This window comes from Muscardinus avellanarius (genome assembly GCF_963383645.1).
Source record: "Muscardinus avellanarius genome assembly, chromosome: 12".
NCBI lineage: Eukaryota > Metazoa > Chordata > Mammalia > Rodentia > Gliridae > Muscardinus > Muscardinus avellanarius.
In genome coordinates this window covers 13,514,995-13,527,114 of record NC_137798.1, presented here as the reverse complement: position 1 = coordinate 13,527,114, position 12,120 = coordinate 13,514,995, and the positions used below count along the sequence as shown (strand labels likewise).

Below are 12,120 nucleotides of genomic sequence, written 5' to 3'. Positions count from 1 at the left end.
GTCTGTAAGGAAACACAAGAATCACCTCACCAGAATTAGAAAGGTTTTTGCTTTTTTCAAGGGACCTTCCAAAGCCCCTATCTAGGAACTATGAGCAGCTGGGTAGAACCAATACATTGAGACTGTATGGGTTTCTTTTGGTTTTGCTTTTTTTTTTTTTTTTTTTTAACAAAGAGATTGGATCCTAAAAGAGAGATTGCACAATCAAATATACAGACACCCTCACTTTCTCGGGTGTATTTTCTCATCGAAAGCTCATTTTTAGCCGGGTTTGGTGACGCACACGCCTGTTATCTCAGTATTTGGGAAGCTGAGACAGAAGGATCGCAGGCTTGAGGAAGCCTTGGCAACATAGCGAGCAAGTCTTTCAGAAACCTGGCAAGACTTTGTTTAAAAAAAAAAAAAAAAAGGCTAGGGGTGTAGCGTGGAGGTGGAATGCCCCAAGGTTCAATCCGCAGTACCTCCCCTCCACACCGGAGCGCTTGCGCGCGCGCGCGCGCGCACACACACATCTCACTTTTAAGAAGATTGGGTATTTAACAACAACAAAAAAAGCAGCAGCCACCAGGGCAGGGGCCCTAAGGGTGGACAAAGTACCCAGGCCCCATCTGGGCCTGAGGGAGTCAGGCAATGAGGTCGGGCGTGGGTGGCGGTCCTCGAAAGACAACCCAACCGAAGGGGAATCGGGAGAAGGGGCAATGGCCTGACATTTTGAAAACGTGTTCAGTCCCAAGAGCGTCCGCTCCACGCTCCCGCGGGGGCCAGGGCTCCTCTGGGTCCCCGCGTCGGGGCCTCACCTCACCCCGCTGCCTTCCGCCCACTCAGCCCTGTCTCCGGCCCGGCCCCGCGCCCCACGCCGCGCAGGGTCCCCACGCAGGGCCAGCTCGGCCCGCCGGCTTTCCCGCCGACCCCCAGGCAGCCGGCTCGCCCCGCCCCCGGCTCGCCCCGCCCCGCAGCGCCCCGCCCCCGCAGCGCCCGGCCACTCGGCGGTTAGCAGCCTGCCCCGCCCACTGACGCAGGCGCCGCGCAGCCAATCGGCGGCTGCCACACTGCGGCCCGAGCCGGGAGGGGGTTGGGACCTCCGGTTGCGGGTCCGCCAGGGCCAGACGAGCGCAGCAGCGGGCGAGTGGCAGCCGGCCCGTCCTCCGCAGCCCGCCGAGCCCAGCCCCGAGCCCCCGCTCACTCGCCGCCATGCGCCCCCGCCGCCTAGCGTCGCTCCCGGGCGTGGCGCTGCTGCTCGCCGCGGCCCGCCTCGCCGCCGCCTCCGACGTGCTGGAGCTCACCGACGACAACTTCGAGAGTCGCGTCTCGGACACGGGCTCCGCGGGCCTCATGCTCGTCGAGTTCTTCGCTCCCTGGTGAGGCCGCGCTGCCGGGGCGGGCGGGCGGGCGGGCGGGAGCGGGGGCCTACGCGGCGCGCCGCCGCCTCCATCCCCGCGGGCCCGGGTGCCCCTCCACCCCCGCGGGCCCGGCTGCCCCTCCACCCCCGCGGGCCCGGCTGCCCCTCCATCCTCCGGGAGCTGGAGCCGAGGGGTCGGCGCTGACCGCCCGGGAGCGAGGGCGCAGAAGGAAAAGCGCAGGCTGCTCGCGCGGGCCACATCCATCGTCCGCGCTCTGGCGGCACTTCCTATTTGCAGAGGGCTCCGCACCCCTCCCCCCACCCCGGAGCTGTGTCTTCAGTGTCCAGGCGAGTCTGTTGGAAGGTTCTCCAGCCTGCAGACAGGCATCCCAAAGCCTGGTAGAGGCGGCGAACGTCGCAGCGAGTGCGGAGGCTCCGGACCCTCGGGGTGATTCCTTTCTTCCTGCGCCCCCCCCCCGCCCGCCCCACAGCCAGCCTTGGTTTCTAGCCAAGGTCACTCAGTGGCTGCACAGTGACCCTAGTTGCTTTCTTGAGGCAAGCATTTATTTTGTCTATTGTATGGCTACAGTTTCTACATTAAGCCTATCACTTCTCAGCACCAGCAGAGGCCTCTGTCCAAAAGAAAGGCTGGGTGAACATGAATGCTCTGCATCTGAGACTCTCCAAATTGTCAGTTTTAATTAGGGTATCTGGGAGGGGAGTAATAACAAAAGCAGGCTTCTAGTGAGAAATTAATTAATGTTGAGAAATTGATTAATGTTGGAGAAATACTCCAGGGCGATTCAACCTATCAAGAGTGTAAATTTCTTAGGGTAGAACCTAAAATTCTGTCTTGAGTGGAGGGAGAGGAGAACAAATAGAGGATTCTGGCCCTGTCAACCTTAGTAGGGATGGTGGTACTAACTTCAAATCATTACCAGAGAAATAATTATTTTAATGCTTGGGACAGCTCAGCAGATCCATCCTAATTACAGTACTTGATGTTTACCCACCTGGCACAATGATTACCCTTAGTTAAAAACTATCTGTATTCAAAAGTAAAGCAAAATTAGTGTATAACTCTTCTGACTTAGGACTTTATCCTTCCAGCTCAGCTGACTTGTTGAGTCACACACAAAGTCCTGTGGTAAAGACCACCTGAATCAGAAGAATGTGTGTGCTAGAGGTGGCCAAGTATATTTTCAGTTTATGACAGATCTTGTGTCCAGGGTATTCCCCAACTGCCAGTACTGATTACACAGTATAGTCTATACATCTGAAGAATTTGTTTTCACTTAGAAACAGCTCTTCTCAATTATATAACCATGCTGTTAACTTTGAGGAGGTGTTAGTGGGTGATGTTTCTTTGACTATAGGAGTCAGATACAGCTTAAAGTAGGAATTACGCCGGGCGTGGTGGCGCACGCTTGTAATCCCCGCACTTGGGAGGCAGAGGCAGGAGGATCGCACAGGTTCGAAGCCATCCGCGTGTGCTGGCTTAGGAGACCCTGTTTCCAAATAATTAAAAAAATGTAAAAATAGGTCTGGGAGTGTAGCCCGGAGGTAGAAGGACTTCCAGGAACCCCAGTACCATAAAAAAAAAAAAAAAGTAGGAATTACTGGGGAATTGTGGCCCATTAGACTATTGATTTAAAGCAGTTTTGGGTTTTTTTGCGGGTCTGGGGATGGAACCCAGGGGCATTCAACCTCTGAGCTACAGCCCCTGCCCTATTTTTTATTCTTTATTTTGAAACTGGGTCTCACTGAGTTGCAAAAGACCTCACTAAGTAGCTGAGGCTGTCCGTGAACCGTGATCCTCCAGTCTCAGCATCCCAAATGCTGGGATTACAAGCGTGTGTCACCATGCCCGGTTAAAGCAGAATTTTAAATTTTAGTTTTTCAGTACTAGTGATGGAACCTGGGGCATTCTATCTTTGAGCTACCCCTCAGCCCTATTTTTTATTTAGTTTGAAACAGGGTCTCACTGAGTTGCAAAGGACCTCATTAAGAAGTGGCTGAGGCTGGCCATGAACTAATATCCTCCTGTCTCAACCTCCCAAACACTGGGATTACAAGTGTGCGCCACCACTTCCAGCTCTTAAAATTTTTTTTTTTTTTTCTGGTATTGGGGATGGAACCAGGAGCGTTTTACCTCCGAGTTACACTCACAGCCCTAATTTTTAGTCTCTTTATTTTGAACCAGGGTCTCACTGAGTTGCAAAGGGCCCTACTAAGTAGCCGAGGCTGTGAACCGTGATCCTCCCATCTCTGCTACCCGAATGCTGGGATTGCAAGTGTGCACCACCACGCCTGGCCCTGGCTCTTAAATTTTTTACTTAAGGGTATTTTCATCTTGAAGTTGTGCATTTGTTTCCTTTAAAACTACATATCCCAGCCGGGCGTGGTGGCGCACACTTGTAATCCCTGCGCTTGGGAGGCGGAGACAGGAGAATCACGCAGGTTTGAAGCCAGCCTCTCTGGCTTTAGAGACCCTGTTTCCAAATAAAAAATATAAAAAAATAGGTCTGGAAGTGTAGCCCGGAGGTAGAAGGGTTTCCAGGAACCCCAGTACCAACAGAAAAAACTACATATCCTATCATGCACTGAACTATCCCAAGTATTGAGTGAATTTCTGCTGTAGTGTCTGCTTTTCATTGGTCCAGAAGATAAGGCATCCTCCACATGCCGGCAAGGAAAAACAGTTTTTTGAATGAGCAATTTGGAGTCAAGAAGTCTCTTGTAGATAATGTCCTTATTTCTTCACATTTATCCTCATTTGGGGGTGGTAATAGGGATTGAACCAAGGAGTGTTCTACCTCTGAGCTCTTCCTCCAGCCCTATTTTATTTTGAAATGGGGTTTTGCTAATTTGCAGGGGTTGGCCATGAACCTTAGATCCTCCTGTCTTGGTTTCCCAAGTACTAGGATTACAGGCATGTGGCACCACTCCCTGCATCGCTCATATTTATTAACATAGCTAGACGTGTTTTTGACTTTGGCTTTGCACAGGAGTACCATTTCCTGTTCGGGAACAATTAAAGAACCCTTACTAAGAGTAAAATGGAGCCAGGCGTGGTGGCGCATGCTTGGAATCCCAGCATTCTGGAGGCTGAGACCGGAGGATTGCATTTCGCGGACAGCCTCAGCTACTTAGTGAAGTCCTCTGCAACTCAGTGAGACCCTGTTTCAAAATAAAGAATAAAAAATAGGGCTAGGGGTGTAGCTCGCAGGTCGAATGCCCCTGGGTTCCGTCCCCAGACCCACAAAAAAGAGTAAAATGGGCCTATTTGAGCAAGTCCTTCTTATCCTTTTGGTTTTTTCCACTTTCATTTTACAAGTGAAAGTGAAAGATTATTTTGCAATTGACTTCATAGACTACTGTTTCCATAATGAAATCAATCATGTTTATAGTTGTAAGAATAGAAGTATCTTATTTCTTTGGGTGAAATAAAGAGCACTGCTTTAGTTTTATAATTTCTGAAAATCAAGCTGAGTATGGGGGCGCACATTTATAATCCCAGTACTTGGGAAGCTAAGACAGGAGGATTGCAGGTTCGCAGCCAGCCTCAGCTATTTAGTGAGGCCCTCTGCAACTCAGTAAGACCTGTTTCAAAATAAAGAATAAAAAGTAGGGCTGGGGTTGTGGCTCGGAAGATAGAATGCTCCTGGGTTCAATCCCTGACACTGCAAAAAAACAACAAAAAAAATAGTTTCTGAAAATCTATTGCTCAGTCTTAATTTTATGCCTCTACATTTACTTATGTCGTAGATTTCTGTGTTACCTTCTAGATTGCTTTTCTCCCCTTAGGGTGCTAGCGATGGAGCCTAGGGCCTTCTCATAGGAGGCAAGTACTCTACCTCTGAGCCACATCCCCAGCTAGCGTGGGCCTGGCAGCTCACACCTGTGGTCCCAGTACTTGGAGGAGCCTGATTTCAGGCCACCCTCAGCAATTTAGCAAGACCTTGTTTCAAAATTAAAAAAAGCTGGGGGTATAGCTCAGAGATAGAATGCCCCTGGGTTCAATGGCCAGTAACAAAACAAAACAGAACAATGATACTTGATATACAATGTTTCCCCAGTATAAGACTCTGTGGGACTGGGGACATGGTTCTGTGGTAAAGCATTGCCTGGAATGTGCAAGGCCCTGGTTGGATCCCCAGCAGAGCAGGAAAGAAAGATCATGTGAATAGTATAAAATGAAGTATTTAATTTTTTGTACTGGGATTGAACCCAGAGCCTCGTGTATGTTAAGTCCTCTACCATTGACTACATCTCCAGTCCTTTTTATTTTGAGATGAGGTCTCACTAAGTTGCCTGGACGGTCTTCCAGCTTACAATCCTCCTGTCTCAACTTCCTGGGTAGCTGGGATTCCAGGTGTGCACCACCATACCTGGCTCCAGACCCAATTATTACACCATTTATTTGTTTATTTATTTATTTTTGCGGGTCTGGGAATGGATCTTGGGGCATTTGACCTCCAAGCTATACCCCCTGCCCTATTTTTTATTCTTTATTTTGAAAGAGGGTCTCACTAAGTTGCAGAGGGCCTCACTAAGTAGTAGCTGAGGCTGTCCGCAAACCGTGATCCTCCAGTCTTAGCCTCCCGAATGCTGTGATCACAAGTGTGCGCCACCACGCCCGGCTTATTGCACCCTTTCAAATGCATTCTTGGTCAGGTGTGCTGGTGCACACTTGTAATCCCAGTACTTGAGAGGCTGAAGCAGGAGGGTCGCAGGTTCAAAGCCAGCCTCAGCTACTTAGTGAGGCCCTCCACAACTTAGTGAGACCCTCTTTCAAAATAAAGAATAAGCCGGGTGTGGTGGCACACACTTGTAATCCTAGTAGGCTGAGACAAGAGGGTCACACAGGTTTGAAGCCAGCCTCAGCTACTTAGTGAGGCTCTCAGCAACTTAGACCCTGTTTCCAAGTAAAATATAAAAATAGGTCTGAGAGTATAGCCCGGAGGTAGAAAGCCCCTGGGTTCCACCCCCAGTACCACCAGGGGGGGGGGCGCTAGAGGTGTAGCTTGAAGGTAAAATGACCCTGGGTTCCATCCCCAGCACCACAAATAAATAAATAAAATGCATTCTTTTTCTTTGTTGTACTGGGGATTAAAACCAGGAACATTCCACCTCTGAACTACCCTCCTCCCCACTGCCCTATTTTTTTTTTTTTTTTTTTTTTAATTTTGAAACAGGATCTCACTAAGTTACTGAGGCTATCCTCAAACCAGCAATTCTCCTTTTTCAGCCTCCCAAGTATTGAGATTACAGGTGTGTACCACCATGCCTGGCTGAAAACCACCCTTTTTAAAATCTTAGAATCTACCAAACATGGTTCTGATTTTGTGTGTGTGTGTGTGGGGGGGTATACTTAGCATGGAACCCAGGGACCTTGTACCTCCAGGCCCTATTTTATTTTTTTATTTAGAAACAGGTTTAAGTTGCTACGGCTGGCTTCAAACCTGCAATCCTACTGTGTCAGCCTCCCAAGTACTGACACGGGAATATAGGAGTGTGAACTACCACGCCCAGCCTGATAATTTTTTTGGAGGGGACACTGGGGATGGAACCCAGGGGCATTCTACCTCCAAGCTACATCCCCAGCCCTTTTTTTTTTTTCTCAGTACTGGGGATGGAACCCATGGATGGAACTCTGAGCTATACCCCCAGCCCTATTTTTTTTATTCTTTATCTTGAAACAGTCTCACTGAGTTGCAAAGGTGGCGCATGCTTATAATCCCCGCACTTGGGAGGCGGAGACACGAGGATTGCACAGGTTAAGAGACAGTTTCCAAATAAAAATATAAAAAAATAGGTCAGGGAGTGTAGCCCAGAGGTAGAAGGGCTTCCAGGAACCCCAGTAACACACACACACACACACACACACACACTAAAGAAATAGGGCAGGGGGTATAGCTCGGAGGTCAAAAGTAGTAGTATTTAAGCCGGCAGCACTGGCACAAGCCTATAATGCCCGTACTCGAGGCTGGGACGGGAGAATCACTTCGCAAATCCGGTTTCAAAGTAAAGAATTAAAAGGGCTGCAGGTGTTGCTTGGAGGTTGATGACCCTGGGTTCATTCCCAGTACCAAAAAAATATAGCTTGAGATTCTTCTATAGAGACAACATTAACAAATGTGTAGGATTAAACAGAAAATTGGCTTTTTTGTATTTTTGTAGGTGTGGACACTGCAAGAGGCTTGCCCCAGAGTATGAAGCTGCAGCTACCAGATTAAAAGGAATAGTCCCACTAGCAAAGGTGAGTACAGGTTGATCCCCCCCCATTTCGATACTGGGGATGGAACCCAGGTCATTCTACCTCTGAGCTACACTCCCAGCACTATTTTATTTTTTATTCTTTATTTTGAAATGGTCTCACTAAGTAGTAAAGGCTGGCTGAGAACCTGAGATCCTCCTGTCTCATCCTCCCAAATACTGGGATGAAAAAACACACCCAACAAGGTTGGTTTATTTTGTTTTTGTTTTTGTTTTTGTTTTTTTTGCCGCTTGGGATTGAATTTAGGGGGCATTCTACCTTCGAGCTACACCCCCAACCTGATTTTTAAATCTTCTTTCATTCTTTATTTATTTATTTTTTTTTTTTGTGTGTGTGTGTGGTACTGGGGGTGGAACCCAGGGGCTTTTCTACCTCTGGAGTATACTCCCAGACCTATTGGAGTCAGGGGTTTTCACTAAATTGCTGAGAGCCTCACTAAGTAGCTGAGGTTGGCTTCGAACCTGTGAGTTCCTCCTGTCTCAGCCTCCCAAGTGCTGGGATTACAGGTATGCACCACCACACCCAGCTTAATCTTTATTTTTGAAACAGGATCTCACTAAGTTGCAGAGGGCTTCACTATGTAGCTGAGGCTGGCCATGAACAGATCCTCCTATCTCAGTCTCCCAAGTACTGAAATTATAAGCATGCACCACCACACCCAGCTCTAGGTTGATTCTTCTTTAAAGGATATTAAGTATTTTAAGAGCCGAGCATGGTGGCACACGCTTGTAATCCCAATACTTGGGATGCTGAGACAGGAGGATTGCACAGGTTCAAAGCCAACCTCAGCTACTTCAGGAGGCTTGGCTCTCAGCAACTTAGACCCTGTTTCTTATATATATATATATATATATATATATATATATATATATAGAGAGAGAGAGAGAGAGAGAGAGAGAGAGAGGGAGCGTGCGAGAGCGAGAGAGCGCGAGCGAGAGAGAGTGTGTGTGTGTGTGTGTGTGTGTGTGTGTGTGTGTGTGTGTAAAATAAGTTTGGGAATATAGCCTGCAGATAGAAAGCCCCTGGGTTCCATCACCAGTATCACCAAAAAAAAAAATATTATTTTATATGCGCATATATATATATATATATATACACACACACACACACACACACACACACACACACACACACACAATTAGCATTCATTTTCACTACTCTTACGGTGATAAGAAAAATGAATCCTAGTTTTTGGGCAAATACACACCTGACTATTGGATTATAGTTTGAAATGAATAAAAGACTAAGGAAATTATTGGCATAAGAAATAAACTGTGGTAGCTGGGCACTGTAATTCCATCTATTCAGGAGGCTGAGGCAGGAGAATATCAAGGTGTGTGTGTGTGTGTGTGTGTGTGTGTGTGTGTGTGTCTGTCTGGGGATGGAACCCAGGGGCATTCGACCTCCGAGCTACACACCCTGCCCTATTTTTTATCCTTTATTTTGAAACCAAGTCTCACTGAGTTGCAGAGGGCCTCACTAAGTAGCTGAGGCTGTCCACGAACCGTGATCCTCCGGTCAGTCTCCCGAATGCTGGGATTACAAGCATACGCCACCACGCCCGGCCTGAGCCTGTGCAATTTAGGGAGAACCTGTCTCAAAAAATAAAAAGGGCTGCTGGTTGTGGTGACATATGTCTGTAATCCCAGTACTTGGGAGGCTTAGACAGGAGGAACATGAGTTTGAGGCCAGCCTCAGAAACTTAGCGAAAGCATTTTAAAATGAAAAGGGCTGGGAGTGTATCTTGGGAAGTAGAATGTCCCAGGGTTTTTTGTCTCAGTACCAAAGAAATTAATATGTAAAAACAAAATAAAAAGTGCTGGAACATAGAAAAGAGGAAAATTACTGAGTAAACTAGCTCCTTAAATTCCCACATGATATTGAAGTGACTGAGTAGAACCATGATGAGAGAAATTGATGAGTCTGTAACCAACTGGTCAGCTATAAGCTTAGTATTTGTAAAACGAAGCCGTGCTTGGTGTCATGCGGCTTGCCGTAGGTGAGAAAGTTTATTTTCTTGTACTGGGGATGGAACCCTGGGGCATTCTACCTCAGTGCTATAATACTCCCAGACCACTTTTCTATTTTATTTGGAAACGGTCTCGCTAAGTTGCTGAGAGCCTCACTCAGTAGCCGAGGCTGGCTTCAAACCTGTGCGATCCTCCTGTCTCAGCCTCCCCAGCGCGGGGATGACAAGCATGCCCACCACGCCCGGCTAGGTGAGAAAGTTTTAATCATTGCGATACTGGGGATTGAACCCATGGGTGCTCAATCTCCAGGCTACACCTCCAGCCTGTTTTACTTTGAAACATGGTCTCACTAGTTTGCTGAGAATCTCACTAATATTCTGAGACTGGTCTTGAAACTGTGATCTTCCTACTCCACCTCCCGAGTACTTGGATTACAGGCATGCAACACCATGCCCAGCTTTGAACCAGTTAATTTCTGTTTTGTGTCTAGAAAGATTAATTTGAAGTTTTAGTTTACCACCTTAGAGCATATGGACTACAGCTCAGAATTTCCTTAAACGTTAAATGATGATATACGCAGAGTGCCTGTCGCACAGCCTGGTTCAGAATAAGTAGCTACGTAGATGGAAATAGTTTGAAAATAGTTTTCCTCTGTGTGTGTGTGTGTGGGGGGTACTGGGGATTAGACTCAGGGCCTTTCTACCGTGGAGCTCTACCCTCAGCCCTGTCTTATCTCTTATTTCGAAGGCCAGCCACAAACCTGTCTCCTCCCAAGCGCTGGGATTACAAGCACGTGCCACCATTCCTGGCTTGTTTTTCCTTCATGATAGTTCATAAACTTACTGTGCTACATTTTATACTAGCCCAGATTTATACTAGCTCAGGTAGCATGAATAAGTATTTATACCTTTGCTAATAACTTTAGATGATTTGTAAAATCAAATTATTACTCAGTTCAGGGGTATGTGTATCCATTCATATATCCCTTTGATGATCTTAAGTCACTGCTCACCCTGTTTCCAGAGCACTTTTCCTAGCATTGCGAGACCCATTATGAGTTAGACTCACCCTAGGTTCAGTCTCTAGTACCAGAAAAAATGTAGTAAGCCAGTAAGTACTAAACATTTAAGTAAGCCAGGCGTGGTGGCACACGCTTGTAATCCCAGCATTTGAGAGGCTGAGACAGGAGGATCTTGGTTTGCAGAGAACTTCAGCTCCTACTTAGTGAGGCCCTTTGCAGCTCAGTGAGACCCTGTTTCAAAATAAAGAATAACAAATAGCGCTAGGAAGCCGGGCGTGGTGGCGCACGCTTACAATCCCAGTACTTGGGAGGCTGAGACTGGAGAATCATGCGGGTTCAAAGCCAACCTCAGCTACTTAGTTTCTCAGCAACTTAGTGAGACCCTGTTTCCAAATAAAATATAAAATAGGTCTGGGAGTGTAGCTTAGAGGTAGAAAGCCCCTGGGTTCTATCCCTAGTACCACAGATAAATAAAAAAACAAACAAACAAGGAAGGCTGGGGGTGTAGCTCAGAGTTAGAATGCCTCTGGGTTCCACTCCCAGTACTGCAAAAAATAAAAATAAAAAGAATGCAGTGAAATTTTTTTTCTGCCGGGAGTGGTGGAACACACTTGTAATCCCAGCAGTTGGGAGGCTGAGACAGGAGGATCGTGGTTTGCGGACAACCTCAGCTACCTAGGCCCTCTGCAACTTAGTGAGACCCTGTTTCAAACTAAAGAATAGAAAATTGGGCAGGGGGTGTGGCTTAGAGGTCAGATGCCCCTGCGTTGCATCCCCAGACCCACCAAAAAAAAAAAAAAAAAAAAAATTCCCCTCATAGGTTCTGAGACAGAAAAAAGAGACAATAAAGACTCCGAGGGCAGAATTTAAATAGTAATTTTAGCATTTTGTATTAAACCTAGTAAACTCTTTTTTTTTTTTTTTTGCAGTGCTGGGGATGGAACCCAGGGGCATTCTACCTCTGAGTGACACTTTCCACCCTCTTTTTTATTCTTTATTTTGAAACAGGGTCTCATTCAGTTGTAAAGGGCCTCATTAAATAGCTGAGGCTGTCCACAAACCGCGATCCTCTGGTCTCTGCCTCCCAAATGCTGGGATTACTAGGGTGCACCACCACGCCAGCCCATGCCTAGAAAACTTTAAGGAATCCTTTAGGCAGTTCTGATATAGTTAGACAAGCACCAGTCTGCATTAAAGATCAAATGTTTTGTGGTTTATAGCAACAATTACTGATTCTTCTTATGTTTTAACCAATCTTAACATATTTGGACTATAGGAAAAACTTATAGCAGGTATTTGAGGAAAAAAATAATTGATGTGTTTTAATCTTTAGGTTGATTGCACTGCTAACACAAATACATGTAATAAGTATGGAGTTAGTGGGTATCCAACCCTGAAGATATTCAGAGATGGTGAAGAAGCAGGTGCTTATGATGGACCTAGAACTGCTGGTAAGGATCCTGGGTTACATTCTGGAAACTGATTGCTTAAGTCCCTTATTTTTGTTAGT

The 12,120-nt window shown here is 46.9% G+C and overlaps 1 protein-coding gene across 1 annotated transcript in view; it reads left to right on the top strand.

The window, feature by feature from the left end:
* Positions 1–1,191: 1,191 nt before the first annotated feature.
* PDIA3 (protein disulfide isomerase family A member 3) overlaps positions 1,192–12,120 on the top strand; it is a gene marked incomplete at both ends in the record, with an annotated part of 29,294 nt that continues 18,365 nt past the window's right edge. Inside the window, 3 exons of the mRNA XM_080707973.1 lie at positions 1,192–1,358; positions 7,523–7,601; positions 11,944–12,061. Of these exons, the coding sequence (XP_080564099.1) occupies positions 1,192–1,358; positions 7,523–7,601; positions 11,944–12,061 (364 nt within the window). The remainder of the gene's footprint in view (positions 1,359–7,522; positions 7,602–11,943; positions 12,062–12,120) is intronic.